Raw genomic sequence first — 13,252 nt, forward strand, 5'->3', positions numbered from 1 at the left:
AAAATTGTCCATGACTATAAAGTATTGGAGCTGGTTTTAGTTTTATATAAACAAACCAGAAGGTATTACTCATAATTCCTTGCATTTGCAGAGCACTTTGCAGCTTACCAAGGCTCTCAGTGTACATTGTGGAGTAAATGAATGAATGAGTGAATGAAGTACATGCTAATTCATTTGCTCTACAAACCAGCTCTCTGTATATAGGGCATTTAAAAGACAAGGACAGGGCTTCCCTGGTGGCGCAGTGGTTGAGGGTCCTTCTGCCGATGCAGGGGACACGGGTTCGTGCCCTGGTCCGGGAAGATCCCACATGCCGCAGAGCGGCTGGGCCCCTGAGCCATGGCCGCTGAGCCTGCACGTCCGGAGCCTGCGCGTCCGGAGCCTGTGCTCCGCAACGGGAGAGGCCACAACAGTGAGAGGCCCGCGTACCGCAAAAAAAAAAAAAAAAAAAAAGACAAGGACATAGACTCAGAGTGGTTACTTGACTTGCCCAAGATCACGTCCTATGTATACAGCAGAATTATGACTTGAACCCAGTTTTCTGACTAAATCCAGATCCTTTCACTACTCCTTTCTGCCCTCCTTCGGAGACCAGTTATGAACCACAGGATGAAGTCATTCAGTATTTGATTTATTATCCAAAGTAAAATTATCTTCCTGCAGGCAGGAACCTGATGGAATGTCAGGCACATGGACTTTGGATTCAGACTGACCTGGAGGATTTATCACTAATTTGCTGTGGGATCTAGAGCAAGTCACTTCACCTGTCTGAGTTCCAGTTTTCTGTGTCTATAAAAAGCATGACTATAGCATATCTGCCTCTCTGAGCCCCGGTGACAGTTAGAGGAGATGATGTCCATAAAGCATCTGGCCCATAACAGGTGCTCAGTAAATGGAGGATGATGGTGGGCAATGGTCATGGTTGTTAAGCACAAATCTTATTCTCCCTGTAAAGTTTCAGATAACTTCAGGGTGTTTCTAAAACTTGTCAGTTTAAATAGTCAACGAGTCCTTTCTATGTATTACACATTACACCAGGTTTTCTGCTGGGATCCCAGAGAGGAATGAAATACAGTACCCTTTCCTTTCGCATATTCCCGGAGGTCAATGTTTTATCCTATTGAAGAGATTCCGTGAACTGCACTCTAGGTTCTGAAGGCTCACTGGCTATTCTCTGAGAGGAGTTCTACCTGAGTCTCCACGGTCTCACTGGCATTGCATTTCTAAAACAGTCCATTCACATTAACAGTCTTACTTCTTCAGCCCGTCTTATTCTACCCTCCTGTCCACAGCCTCAGGGACCCACCTTTCTCCTCAGCATCTCACTCACAGCCCTGCCTCTCTTCCTCCTCTTCCCACCTCTGACCACTTGCTTCTTTTGTCCTTTCACTACAACAGGCTCCTTTGAGTAACCCTTAAGACATTTCCTAACCTGGTCCCAACCTACCTTTCCAGTGTTCCTGCCCATTCACCCTTCCTGGCACTCCCCATTTTCTTTCCTGCCCCTGCACTTTGTACAGCTTATTCCCTGTGTCTAGGATGTCCTCTTTCCTCCCCCAACCCTCTCTTGTCAGACTCCTCCTCCTCTGAGGTCCACTTAAACATTACCTCCTAGAGAATTCTTCCCAGCCCCACCAAGTGGAGACCATTGTACTAAAATGTATTTAACACTCACCACCTTTGGGATAGAATTTGAGGCAGTACGTTGCAATGTGATTATTTTCTACATGTCTGTGTTTACTAGACTGTGTGCTCCTCCAGTCAAGAAACATTTCTTTTAATTTGTGTTCATAGTATCTAGCACAAAGCCCGACGCGTAGTTGGGGCTCAGTTCATAAAACTGAGTTACTGCTTTGTATAATTTGGGACCAGCATCTAAAAGAAGCTGTCAAATTGGGGAGAATCCTGACAGATTAGAGAAATGAGGATGGACTGGCAGTTTGACTTGTTAGGGGCCCTCTTTCTCTGTTCTGCTAAGTTAAGAGCCCAAAATCATACTTTTTGGTTTTTTCCTTTCTTTCATACTTTTGTTTTTGCCATTTTGTTTCTGTAGGTTAATTCCTATATCCTGAAGAAGAACATGATGCTTATGACAAATAATTTCTATGTGGCAATCTTGGGATATGATGAGGTAAGCTTATTTACCAAGCCTTAGGCGGAACAATGGCCTCCCCCAGCAAAGGCATTTGATGAGAGCCTCTGAGAGAAGCTTCAGGGGCCACCATCACTGCCTGCCATTATGGCTTAGTATTTTACTGTTTCCTCACCTTCACTGACTCAGCAACTAGAATGAGTGTGCCCAGCAGTTTGCCTAGCACTTGAGAAAGAAAGCACTAGGTAATATGGTCAGATCATTCAACTAGTCGGCATTTATTGAGTGCCTTTGGAGTGGTGGATGGAGGGACAAAGGCAAATCAGTCACAGTCTCAGCCCCAGATGTGTTCAGAGAGAGGAAGGCATGCACACATCAACATCACGGTCAAATCACACACTTCTTTTTTGGTTTAATTATAAAAGCAATACATACTCATTTAAAAAATTCATAAAACTGTGCATAAATGGTTGAAATAAAAAATAAAGGGGTCCTTTCCTCTCCTGCCCAATTCTCTGTCCCAGAGGAAAACTTTGTTAATAGTTTATTGGGTGTCCTTACAAGTGTTACCTGTGCATACACAAGCACCTATGTATTTATTTTCTTCATGCAAATGTAAGTTACACTGCATATACTACTATTCTGCAACTTGCTTTTTTCACTGAGCAATATATCTTGGGTATCCTTCTACATGAGAACATTTAGATCTATCTCATTTTTTATTGTAAAATTTACATAACATAAAATTTACCATTTTTAAGTGTACATTTTAGTGGCATTAAGTACATTCACATTGTTGAGCAGCCATCACCACCATCCATCTCCAGGACTTTTCCTGATCTTCCCAAATTGAAACTCTGTACCCGTTAAACACTATTCTCCTATTCTCTCCCCCCCACCAGCCCCTGGGAACCACTCTTCTGCTTTCTGTCTCTATGGTTTTGACTACTCTAAGTACCTCATGTAAGTGGAGTCGTACAGTTTTTGTTCTTTTCTGATCGGCTTATTTCACTTAGCATAATGTCTTCAAGATTCATCCATGTTGTAGCATCTCTCTCATCTTTTTCTCCTCAACTGTTATAGAAATTTCAGACACATGGAAGAGGCAAAAGAATGGTGTAATGAACCTGTATGCATACCACCAGGATTCATCATACCTCATCTTTTTAACAAACCATGTGCTTTTATATTCATTTTGTGGTTACCTTCAGATTTAATGCAAGCATCACCCCTTCTGGGACACAGGCCCAAGAACTTCCCCCAGGCTCAATGCCTTCTGCCCTTCCTGAGCTCCACAGCACTTGCTGCATTAGCATTAACTGTCACCCCACTGGGTGAGGATTTCTCCTGTGTAGTTGCCGTGTCTACTCTGTATTTCTGTTGCCTGGCATGGTGCTTGGCACATGGCAGGTGAAGCGTGAAGAAGGGAAGAAATGCATAAAGGATGAAAGTAAGAAACTAGAGTTCAGGCTGGAGGAAATGTTATCAGCCTGAAGATAATAATTAAAGCCAGGACATGAGCTTACAAAAAAATTAAGTTAAATGATTTGCTTAGGGTCATAGGACTAGTTAAAATTGAGGTTTCCCAATTCCCAGTCTACTAAATATCCTCAATTATAAGAGAGCAATTAGACTGCATACTGCATACATCATTAATTCAATATGAGCTTTGTGGGGTGGGAATTGAGAAACAGTGCTTAAATCTATGCATCAGTTGTTAAATTAGATACATTCTGATTTCAGAAACCTTACAGTATATAAAAGAATGAGGCTTAGAATTGAAGAAATATAATTTTCTTTCTCTTAGCATTTGTTTGCGGTCTTTATTGCAGATGGCTCAGTTGTTTCCTTTCACCCACATTAATAAAGATGTTCTGTCCCCCCATGCCAAATCCATCTTGGCAGAGCCATCTTAGAAACATGCTTGAGTGCAAGAGTCACCTGGGGTGCTTTTAAAATCAGTTATTGAGAACTGCACTAATTATTCCAATTCAGGGCTTCCCTGGTGGCGCAGTGGTTGAGAGTCCGCCTGCCGATGTAGGGGACACGGGTTCATGCCCCGGTCTGGGAAGATCCCACATGCCGCGGAGCGGCTAGGCGCATGAGCCATGGCCACTGGGCCTGCGCATCTGGAGTGCCTGTGCTCCGCAACGGGAGAGGCCACAACAGTGAGAGGCCCGCGTACCGCAAAAAAAAAAAAAAAAAAGTATTCCAATTCAATGGGAGTGGGGCCTGGTGTTTCAACAAGCATACCAGGTGACTTTTCAGAGTGGGAAAGTTTGGGAAATAGACTAATTACCTGGGACACTTAGAAATACCATTATTTGGGCCCTGTCCCTCAGAAGTTCTGGATTTAACTGTAGGTGGGCATCTGTAGTTGTAAAAGTTCCCTAAGTAATTTAAAGGTGTAATTCTGGAACAGTTTTTCTGGAGTCCTAGGTAAAATTCAGATTCTGACCCAGCAGGTCTGAGGTGAGGCCTGGGATTCTGCATGGCCCATGAGCTGTAAGGGATGTGCAGCCATTCTGCAGGCCACACTGGGAGTCACAACGTTCTAGAGCTGTGCTTTCCAGTACTAGCCACATGTGGCTGTTTTGATTTAAATTCATTAAAATTGAAAATGCAGTTCTTCAGTCACACTAGTTACATTTCAGGTGCTCAGTACTTGTGTGTGGCTAGTAGTGCCTACTGTGTTGGGCAGTGCAGCTGTAGATTGTTTCCATCATCACAGAAAGTTCGATTGGACAAGTGCTGTTCTACAGCACCCTTTTCCTAGAATCTTGCTTGGATTGTGCCCCAACCCTGAACACTTTTGGAACCTTCCTGTTTTCTACTACATTAGGTCCAAATTCCTCCATGGAACTTCCAGGCCTTCTGTGAGCTGTCCCCATTTGTGACATGTCCTGTCCACCTTTATCTCCCATGGCCCTCCAGTGTGTATAGCCTTCTTTCTGAGTGAGACCATTTGCCTCACTGCTCCACAGATATGCCGTGTCTGATTGAGGCTGTCCTGGACAACCAGGTGTGGGGGGCAGTAGCTGAGGCTGTCAGCTTTGAACCTGAGGATTTCAGGGTCTCACACTTTGTAGGCATTCTCTCTGTAAATGTTCAGTGAATTAATATTATTCTCTCTTGCTTAGAATGTCCTGTAGCTCTCCAAATAGTCTCCATTCTTAAGGCCCCCTTCTCCACAGAGCGTTCCCTGACCTCTCTAGGTCTGTGTTTTTTCACCCTGAATTTCAATATCCATCCATCCATTTAACAGGTATTTATTAAGTGCCTACCATGTGTGATGCACTGGGAATATGCTGGTAAATAAAACAAACATGGTCTGATTCTTTCGTACCAGAGCTTATCTCTTAATGGAGAGACAGGCGGTAAATAAGTAAACAAGCAAATAAATAATTACAAATAGAGCACAGTGATAGAGAATAACGGGGTGGGTGTACTTAGTGTGTACTGGGAAGGTCTCTGAGGAGTTTTCATAGAAGCTAAGACTGAAGATTGAGGAACCAACCATGTCTTGACTATTCTTCAGAGTCTCCTGTACAGATTAGCATTTGTTCATTCTCCAGGATTTATTCTGTGCTGCTGTTTGATGTGCTCTAGCTTTGTCCCTTCAACTAGATTGCAAGCTGCTTGTGAGCTGTGACTGTATCACTGTGACTCTGTGTTCTTACCATCGTGCTAAGCGCGTAGTGGTGTCAGATCAGCCCTCACTGAGTGAGGCTCCACCACTTTAAACTCTTAACTATAACCAGGGTCCTCCGGGGCCAGGACAGTCCCTTTGGCTGCCTCTCAGTTACTCTAGATCTAGGTGTCTCAATTTCCTGAAGGATGCTTTTTTTGTATCGTGAGGGAAAACAAGTAGGCATCCCAGTAGATTGTGGGAAAATTGCTATGCAAACTAATTTTTGCCTCCTAGGCACCCCTTTTTCTTTCCCGCTTCCTCTCTCAGACCAGTTTGTTTTTACTGACTTACCAGAAGTGTGGTGGAAAGAAGGGAGAAGTTGGGTTCGTTGATTTATTCAGCCATTTGTGTTGCACTCCCACTCTGTGCCAGGTAGCGCATCCTGACTAGAGCCAGTCAGCATCATCCCTTGACCTCACCAGTGCATTCTGGTACCAAATCTACCACCAATTAGCTAGAGAAGCTTTAAGCCTCAGTGTACTTACCTTTCCAACGAGGGTAATAGCATCTGTTCTTCCTGGCATACCTCGCCATCAGAGCCAGGTGTGTGAAGGAGCTCTGACAGTCTGGAACAGTCAGGTTGCTATCATTGTTAATCTGAGTTCTGAGTCATCCTTTTCCTTCTGACTGATTATGGACTTGGCCCTTCCCAGCCATCTCACCCATCGCCAAGGCTGCCTGTTTGCGGCAGGCCGTGGCTCCCGGGGCTTTTGCTGTCCTGTGCTCTGGGCTCATTTTCTAAGTCCTTATAACACTCGCTCCCACTCGTGTTCCCTCTCGTGTAGCGTATGTGAGTCGCTGCCAGCAGCACTGCGGCATGTGCCCAGGGCACTTCAGACACAGGCAGGCTGTTGTGTTAGCAAATAGCTTGGAGAACAGTGATGTGCCTGAGCTTGTCCTTGGCTCCTGTCCCCATCTGCCAGAAGAAGCTGGTTTTCCCGACTCAGCCATTGTGCCAGGACCGTCTCTTGGAATTGTAGGGGTGTTTAGCAGGGGGCATTTGGGACAGGTGGACGGTTTTTCCACCAAACTGTCAGTACCCCATACTGGACATGGCCCTTCCTGGCAGCAGGCCTAAAGCCAGACCTCATGTATTGCAGTGCCTCGGGGGCCAGACCACAGCATGACATCGAATAAGTGATCCTGGCTCTTTGTGTAATGATTTATCACTTACAGAGCCTTTCATGGCCATTGTCTCTTAATTCTCACAACTCTGTGGGATAGGTTTTATTTTGCTTGTTTAGGTTGTGAGAAACTGAGGCTCAGGAAGGGCTAGTGGCTTTCCAAAGGCCACATAGCTATCGAGTGATAGAGCTGCTGTTTGAACTCAGGTGGTCCGATCCCCAGATCTCACTGTTGTTTCAACTGTACTCACAGCTGCATGCCAAAACAAGCTCCTAATCTTTGTACCTAACATAGTACACTTAACAAAACACCTGTATGTTATCTCTTATACTTCAAAGGTGCTGTAAGTAGGGCAGGCATTTTAGTCTCTGTTTAATAGATGAGAAGGTCAAGACTCAGCTTTATTAAATTGCCCACCGTCTCTGAGCTTGGTACTGGCAGGGCCAGGACTTGGTCCCGTCTTCTAACTGACTTCCAAGCCCCAGTCAGCACTTTGTCTGGTTCCGTACACTACCTTGGCACCTGGACAGAGCAACTTCTCAGGGCCTTTCCCTTTAGTCACCCTTGCCCAGGAAGCAAGACCCTCCTCTCTCCCTCCTCAGAGCTCCAAGTTAGAAAATGGCCCTAGTTCAGGATGAAGGTCTCTGTGATATTTGGGCTTCCCAACAGAGCTCTCTCTCCTCTGTGCCAGGACAGCCGACGTTAGGCACACACAGGCTCTGAGCACTCCCCTGGGGCCCATGGCTATCCTGCCGAGCAGCCTGTTCCTCTGCTTAGGGAGAGGCTGGGCCAGCCATGGCCAGCCCAGAGCCGGGTGACAGTGAGGCCAAGGTACCTGGCTCTCATCGCTAAAGAGCTAGCTGCCTTGCAGATGTGTGTCCTTGGACCAGGGGAGAAGGTGCAACCTACACTCACCTCTGTTCTTGGGAAGAAATATATACTCATAGTACTCCAAGCCCATTCCTTGTGGACGGCAGTGGAACCACTGCTGCTCCCATCTCTCTTCTCTGCCTCTCAGGTGTTGCCTGGGCCTGGGCAGGCTGTAGAGGAAGTTGTGGCCTAGGAGGGTCCATCAGACATGCGCCCCATCTCTGTATCAACCTTATTAGCCAGTCACTTGGCCCCTCTGGGTCCCATGTTCTTCCCCTGTATAAAATGAAGGGGTCAGACCAGATGCTCTCTGAAGACCCCTTCCAAGCTCTACCAAGTAGCTGCCCCATTTCTCTCTCATGGTATCTGTAAGGTCCCTTTGAGCTGATTTTGTGTTGCTAGCGTGTTCACAGTATCCCCAGCTTTTGTATCCTGGCTCTGCCATATGCCCCAGAAGAACAGTTGTGCTGTGTATTCTAGGGGGTCCTTTCAGATGATCGTGGGCTGGCTGCTGCCCTCTGGAGAAGCTTCTTTAACCAGAAATGTGAAGACCCTCGACAACTTGAATTGTTGGTGGAGTATGTGAGGAAACAGGTGAGCAGTCCTTCCCCTCCCCTCCAGAGCCTCCTGGACAACAGGTCCTTCCTGAGGTCTGTGGATGCTGGACTTTCAGAGGATCATGAGAGGTTGAGTTCCCAGAGTCCAGTCTGAGGGAATTCTGACCAGATCATGTCAGCAGTGGGCACCGATCAAGAACACCTTCTGTGGATCCAGCCATGAGCCAGGTCAGGGGTCAGGGAGTAGGAATAGAAGAATAAAGGGCACCGAGAAGTCTGCTGCTTTTATAAACCTGTTGTCTCTCATTCACTGCACATTCGACTGTCTGCTGTGTGTGCAGTGCTGTACTGATCCTGGGCACATACAGTCCTCCTGTAAGAGAGCAGCACGGCGTGCAGTGAAGCTCCCCTTAGGTACCCACTTTGAGCCCCAGGATTCATGTTTCCAGCTCCTGGCTTCCAACAGGATTGGGCTCCAGGCAGCATTCCACAACATCCTGTAAGCCTCTTCCCACTGGGTGCTATCTGTCATCAAGCAGAGTCCCCCTGCTTCATTCCTCACCCCTCTGGCTGCCCAGGGCTCCCTGACACCAAAGCTTCTAAGAGAAAGCTCCAGGGTGAGGACTGCTTAACTACATAGTTTTCCTCGAGCCCAGGAAGAATTCACTCCTGTGCTCTCTGCCCCCGGATCCTGTATTGATGGGAAATCCATACATTATAGATGAGGCAGAGCTGAGTGGCAGGGAAGAGGCACATGTAAGCTTTCCCAGGGTCTCCCAGTGAGTCAGGCTGTGCAGATGGTCTAGAGCCCCCGGCTGGGTGATTCATGCAGCCACTAGAGGCCTCAGCTGCTCCAGACCGCTCATCAGCTCAGGCTGTCCCATGAGTCACACCTTTGCTTCACAGGCCTGGCCCCTGGAGCCAAAGGGGCCTCACCTCACAGTTATTCTCTTATTCACCTGTGTCCACGGCCTTCAAGCCTCCAACAGCCAGGAGAGGGAAGGCCAGGCTCTGGCTCCAAGGAGAAGACAGGGCCAGCAGGCCCAGCTGGTTGATTACTGGAAAACTACATACTAAGGCTCTTCAGAGGGTAGAGAACCCCAGGAGCCAGGACTGCTGTTTGACCATTCTTCAAATCTGCCAGATCCGGGAAGAAGGCACTGTGGCCAGAGGACCCCACCCACAGAGAATTCTGAGACTCACACTGTTGACTGGACTCACCCTCAGACAGGAGTAGCAACTGGCAAAGCAAATGCTATGTTTTCTGAGAGACCAGCCCAACTTTTCCATCTACCGCGGTGGGCTTGTGCCAGGGGCCACAACAAGGGCACAGCTGGGACCTCTCCGAGGGCCCTGAAGGAAAGGGCTGCCACACCAATAAGAAGGCCCAGATTGCCCCAGTGAGAGGCAGGCACTAGGAAAACAGTGATGGAGCTCTTAGGGAAGCAGCGAGCTCTGATGGGGACCCAGTTCTGTCAGCAAACCTTTTGAGCACCTATTCTACCAGCCTCTCTGTTGAGAAAGCAGAAATTGGTAAGACCCAGTCCTGCCCTCAAGGATCCAGCTCATGATTTGGCAAGGAAGCCAGTCAGGCACAAGGCTAACCCTGGAATAAGTCAGTCTGCAATGTATACAGGCAGGAGCAGAGTCTGTGAAAGGCTAAAGAAAGGAGGGACTAAGTCTGACCGAGTGGATCGGGGAAGGCCAGGAGGCTAGTCCTGGGCCATGATACCAGTTGGTCTGGTAGATGGCCTGAGACCCAGTCGGAGATCATGCTGAGATTTTCAACCCAGGAGATGGGCATAGTGGTGGCATTAGGGACAGAAATTGAGTAATTGGAAAGAGGAGTGGCTTTTAGGTGAGATAACAGGTCAGTTGATCTCCTTGCACTGGAGACATGGAAATCCAGACCTGAGGTGTGTGTGAGACTGAGGGTGAGTGCGAGGCTCTGCAGCCTAAAAACAAAGCAGCGGGAGTGAAGGAATCCTTGGAAGAAGGAGTCGATTGCAAGGCGTAAGGTGAGGCCTTTGGACTCCTGCCACCTCTCCTTTCCCCCCAGTTGCCTTCTCACCCTCAAATGGAGCCTCATCTTTCTGAATCCAGTGCTGACTCCTGCTCTGATCCAGCTCTCGCCCTAGAGTTTGCCTGTGCACTTGAAAGCATTTGTCCTTATTCATCTCCTTACCAGCAGAAGCCTGGGAATCCTCCCAGAGGTGGCCTTTATCGCCTAAGACTTGCCACTCGTTAGAGCACCTGCCTCTTGCAAAACTGTCCGACCACACCTCCCTGCAGCTGCTCCTGTTCTCTATCACAGGTGTCCCCTCTCCGCATTGTTCAGGGGGATAAACTCCCTCAGTCATCCTAGAGGGGTGAAGCTGGGGCCCCTAACCATGGGGTCAGGGCCCACTAGAGGACAGTAGAAGCATACACATTTTTTTTTTAAGTTCCAGTGACTAGCAGTGTCCTTCATCCTGTGGGGTACACGTTACTATTATGGGCCCCTTTCTCAGACAAGGGAACTTAAATATCGGAGAAGGGAATTGGCTCACCTTGGGTAACATCGCTACCCTGAATGGACAATCACACACAGTTCTTCTGGTCCACAAGTCAGGGCCTGTGTGTCAGACATTTGTCCATTCAGAGGCACAATGGGGAATTCCCTAAAGCCTGAGAAAGCTTCCTTAGTGACTTGTTTCTTCGAACCCCCTTAAATGAAATAATCCGGGAGATCAGAGACCACTACCCGCGCCCCGCCCGCGCCCACCCGCCCCAGGCTTGGGAGCTGGGATGGTCAGAAGCCCCTCGTGTCCCCGCCCCGTTCTCTCCTTTGGGAGGCTGGTTCCTTGTGCCGTCTCACGTCCGTCCTGCCCTTGTCCCTTTCTTGTTTCCTGTTCTTCTGATTGCAGATACAGTACCTGGACTCCATGAATGGTGAGGATCTGCTTCTGACAGGGGAGGTGAGCTGGCGCCCTCTAGTGGAGAAGAATCCTCAGAGCATCCTGAAGCCCCATTCCCCAACTTACAACGACGAGGGTCTTTGATGGGCTGGTCCCTCCAAACAGCTGGCCAACTAGCTCTGAGGAACTGCCAGAAGAGAGGTGGCTGTTTGGCCCAGGATCCTGCAGGAAGTGGCCTGAACTGACCTTTGAAAAGCATCTGTCAAATACCTGGCCCCATTTGTGTTGATTTTCCTCTTAGTATGCCCAGGAGTCTGATTGGGTGGGGTACGGTGCTGGGAGAACCCTTAGCCCTTCTAAGGTGTCCTCTCCCTCAAGAGAAGCCCTGAGCAAGAGCTCCCCTGCACACATTCCCCAGGTCCCATCTAGGAAACATGCGATTGACAGCTTTTCCCAAAGGCCACAGAAGGGAATGGGGGTAGGTTAGAAAGGGGACACCCCCTCCCCGCCCCAAGGGCCCACTGTGGCCTAGGAGCAGTTTGTAATGCTTCTGAGTCAAGACGGGTAACCACGCTCTGTCCTCCGGCGTTGAGCCGTGGGGTTGAGTTGGCCGTTAAAAGAAACAGAGACTTCTCTCTGCCATGGCTCTTTATTCCTGGGTCTTTTAGAAACTTACCTGGGATGGTGGATGCCACGAGCTGAGGAGCACTGCCCAGCTCAGTTAGAGACAGGGAGGCGGAGAGGCTCGGGGGGGGTCTCTGCTGCTGCTTCTGCCTCCAGCTCATGGAGATGTCACTTCTGGCCAAGGTACAGCCTTCCAGGCCACGACCTTGGGGACCCAGGAGGCCTCTATGGCCAGGGGGCTTGTCACATCCTGAGTCATTTGGAAAGAGGACTCAAGAGAAAGGTCCCCTTGTCACACACACTCCCGTTGAACTGGGTGAGGAGCGTGCTGCCTTTTCCTCTCTTGGCTCCTCCTTATACGAGGTACTGGGGAGAAGAGAACACACTCTTCCTGGCTTCATTGCTCTGCCCCAGGACCCAGCCCTGTGCCCAGCCTTCCACCCCCTTCCCACCTCCAGGAGCATGTGCTGCAGAGCCACCTTGGTCTGGGCACTTGAGGACCAGTCCCCTCCTCCCTCTGAGTGTGGGTCATCTCTGGGGGAATTTTCTTTAAATTGAAGAAAGGGGGCGGAGAACCATATTGCCCCTCCCCCCATCAAACTTCCTTCATTTAACTGGCTATAAAATGAGTCATATAAAGAAACTCTATAAGGGTGAGGTATATCTCACTTCTGTGAAAACATTACAAATCAAACCACCTTCTCTGAGTTTATTTAAGATGCTTTTGTTGCACAAGGAGCTCTAGAGTGAAGCCTCCTGTGTGTGTGAGATAATAACACCTTGTAACTCATTACAGCTGGGCACTATTTACATAAACCAGAGCTGGGCCAGGCAGGAATTTGCTGATTAATTTATTTTTAATGGAGTGAAGTATACCATGCACCAAAATAAACTTTACGGTGTGTACCTAACTGCTCCTGGAATGGATGGAAAAATTAATGGAACAGATTTGGCTCTCAACTCTACACATTAATTTATATATAAAAGTTATTTGAGCCTTAACCCATTTGCTGCCCAGGGCAGCTCCCCAACCACAGATCCCAGCCTGCAGCACCAGTTCAGCTACCGGGCTTGCTTTAGAATCATGCCATCTCAGATTGGAAGGACCGTTAGCGGTCATTTAGTCCAGCCCTGGTCCAGAACTTGACGCCCCTTCTCAACATCCCAGTTGCCTATGTTCATACGGGCACTATATATGAATACCTCCAGCAGCAGACAGCCCCCACCTACAGAGCCAAGTCCTGTCTCCATAAGAAGAGTAATCACCAAACACTGCAACTTATGACACGCAGCCATGTTTCAAAGAGCCAGTTGATCTGTCATGTCTGTGATGTCCCGAAGCCCTCACTTCCTGCCCGTAGGCATCTTTCACTGACTACACCCGCCCCCCCCCCCC

At 48.4% G+C, this 13,252-nt stretch overlaps 1 protein-coding gene across 5 annotated transcripts in view; it reads left to right on the forward strand.

Annotated features, from left to right (window-relative positions):
* Positions 1-12,779, forward strand: part of UQCC1 (ubiquinol-cytochrome c reductase complex assembly factor 1) — a 100,013-nt gene extending 87,234 nt beyond the window's left edge. For 2 of the 5 annotated variants that reach the window (XM_007447776.1, XM_007447779.1), the window contains 3 exons: positions 2,054-2,131; positions 8,259-8,372; positions 11,242-12,779. In XM_007447776.1, coding sequence (XP_007447838.1) covers positions 2,054-2,131; positions 8,259-8,372; positions 11,242-11,376 — 327 coding nt within the window. In that variant the 3' untranslated portion in view covers positions 11,377-12,779. The remainder of the gene's footprint in view (positions 1-2,053; positions 2,132-8,258; positions 8,373-11,241) is intronic. The other 3 variants (XM_007447777.1, XM_007447780.1, XM_007447778.1) reach the window with 3 other exon arrangements.
* Positions 12,780-13,252: the final 473 nt, after the last annotated feature.

The sequence above is a fragment of the Lipotes vexillifer genome, unplaced genomic scaffold (assembly GCF_000442215.2).
Source record: "Lipotes vexillifer unplaced genomic scaffold, Lipotes_vexillifer_v1.1 scaffold397, whole genome shotgun sequence".
NCBI classification, from domain to species: Eukaryota; Metazoa; Chordata; class Mammalia; order Artiodactyla; family Lipotidae; genus Lipotes; species Lipotes vexillifer.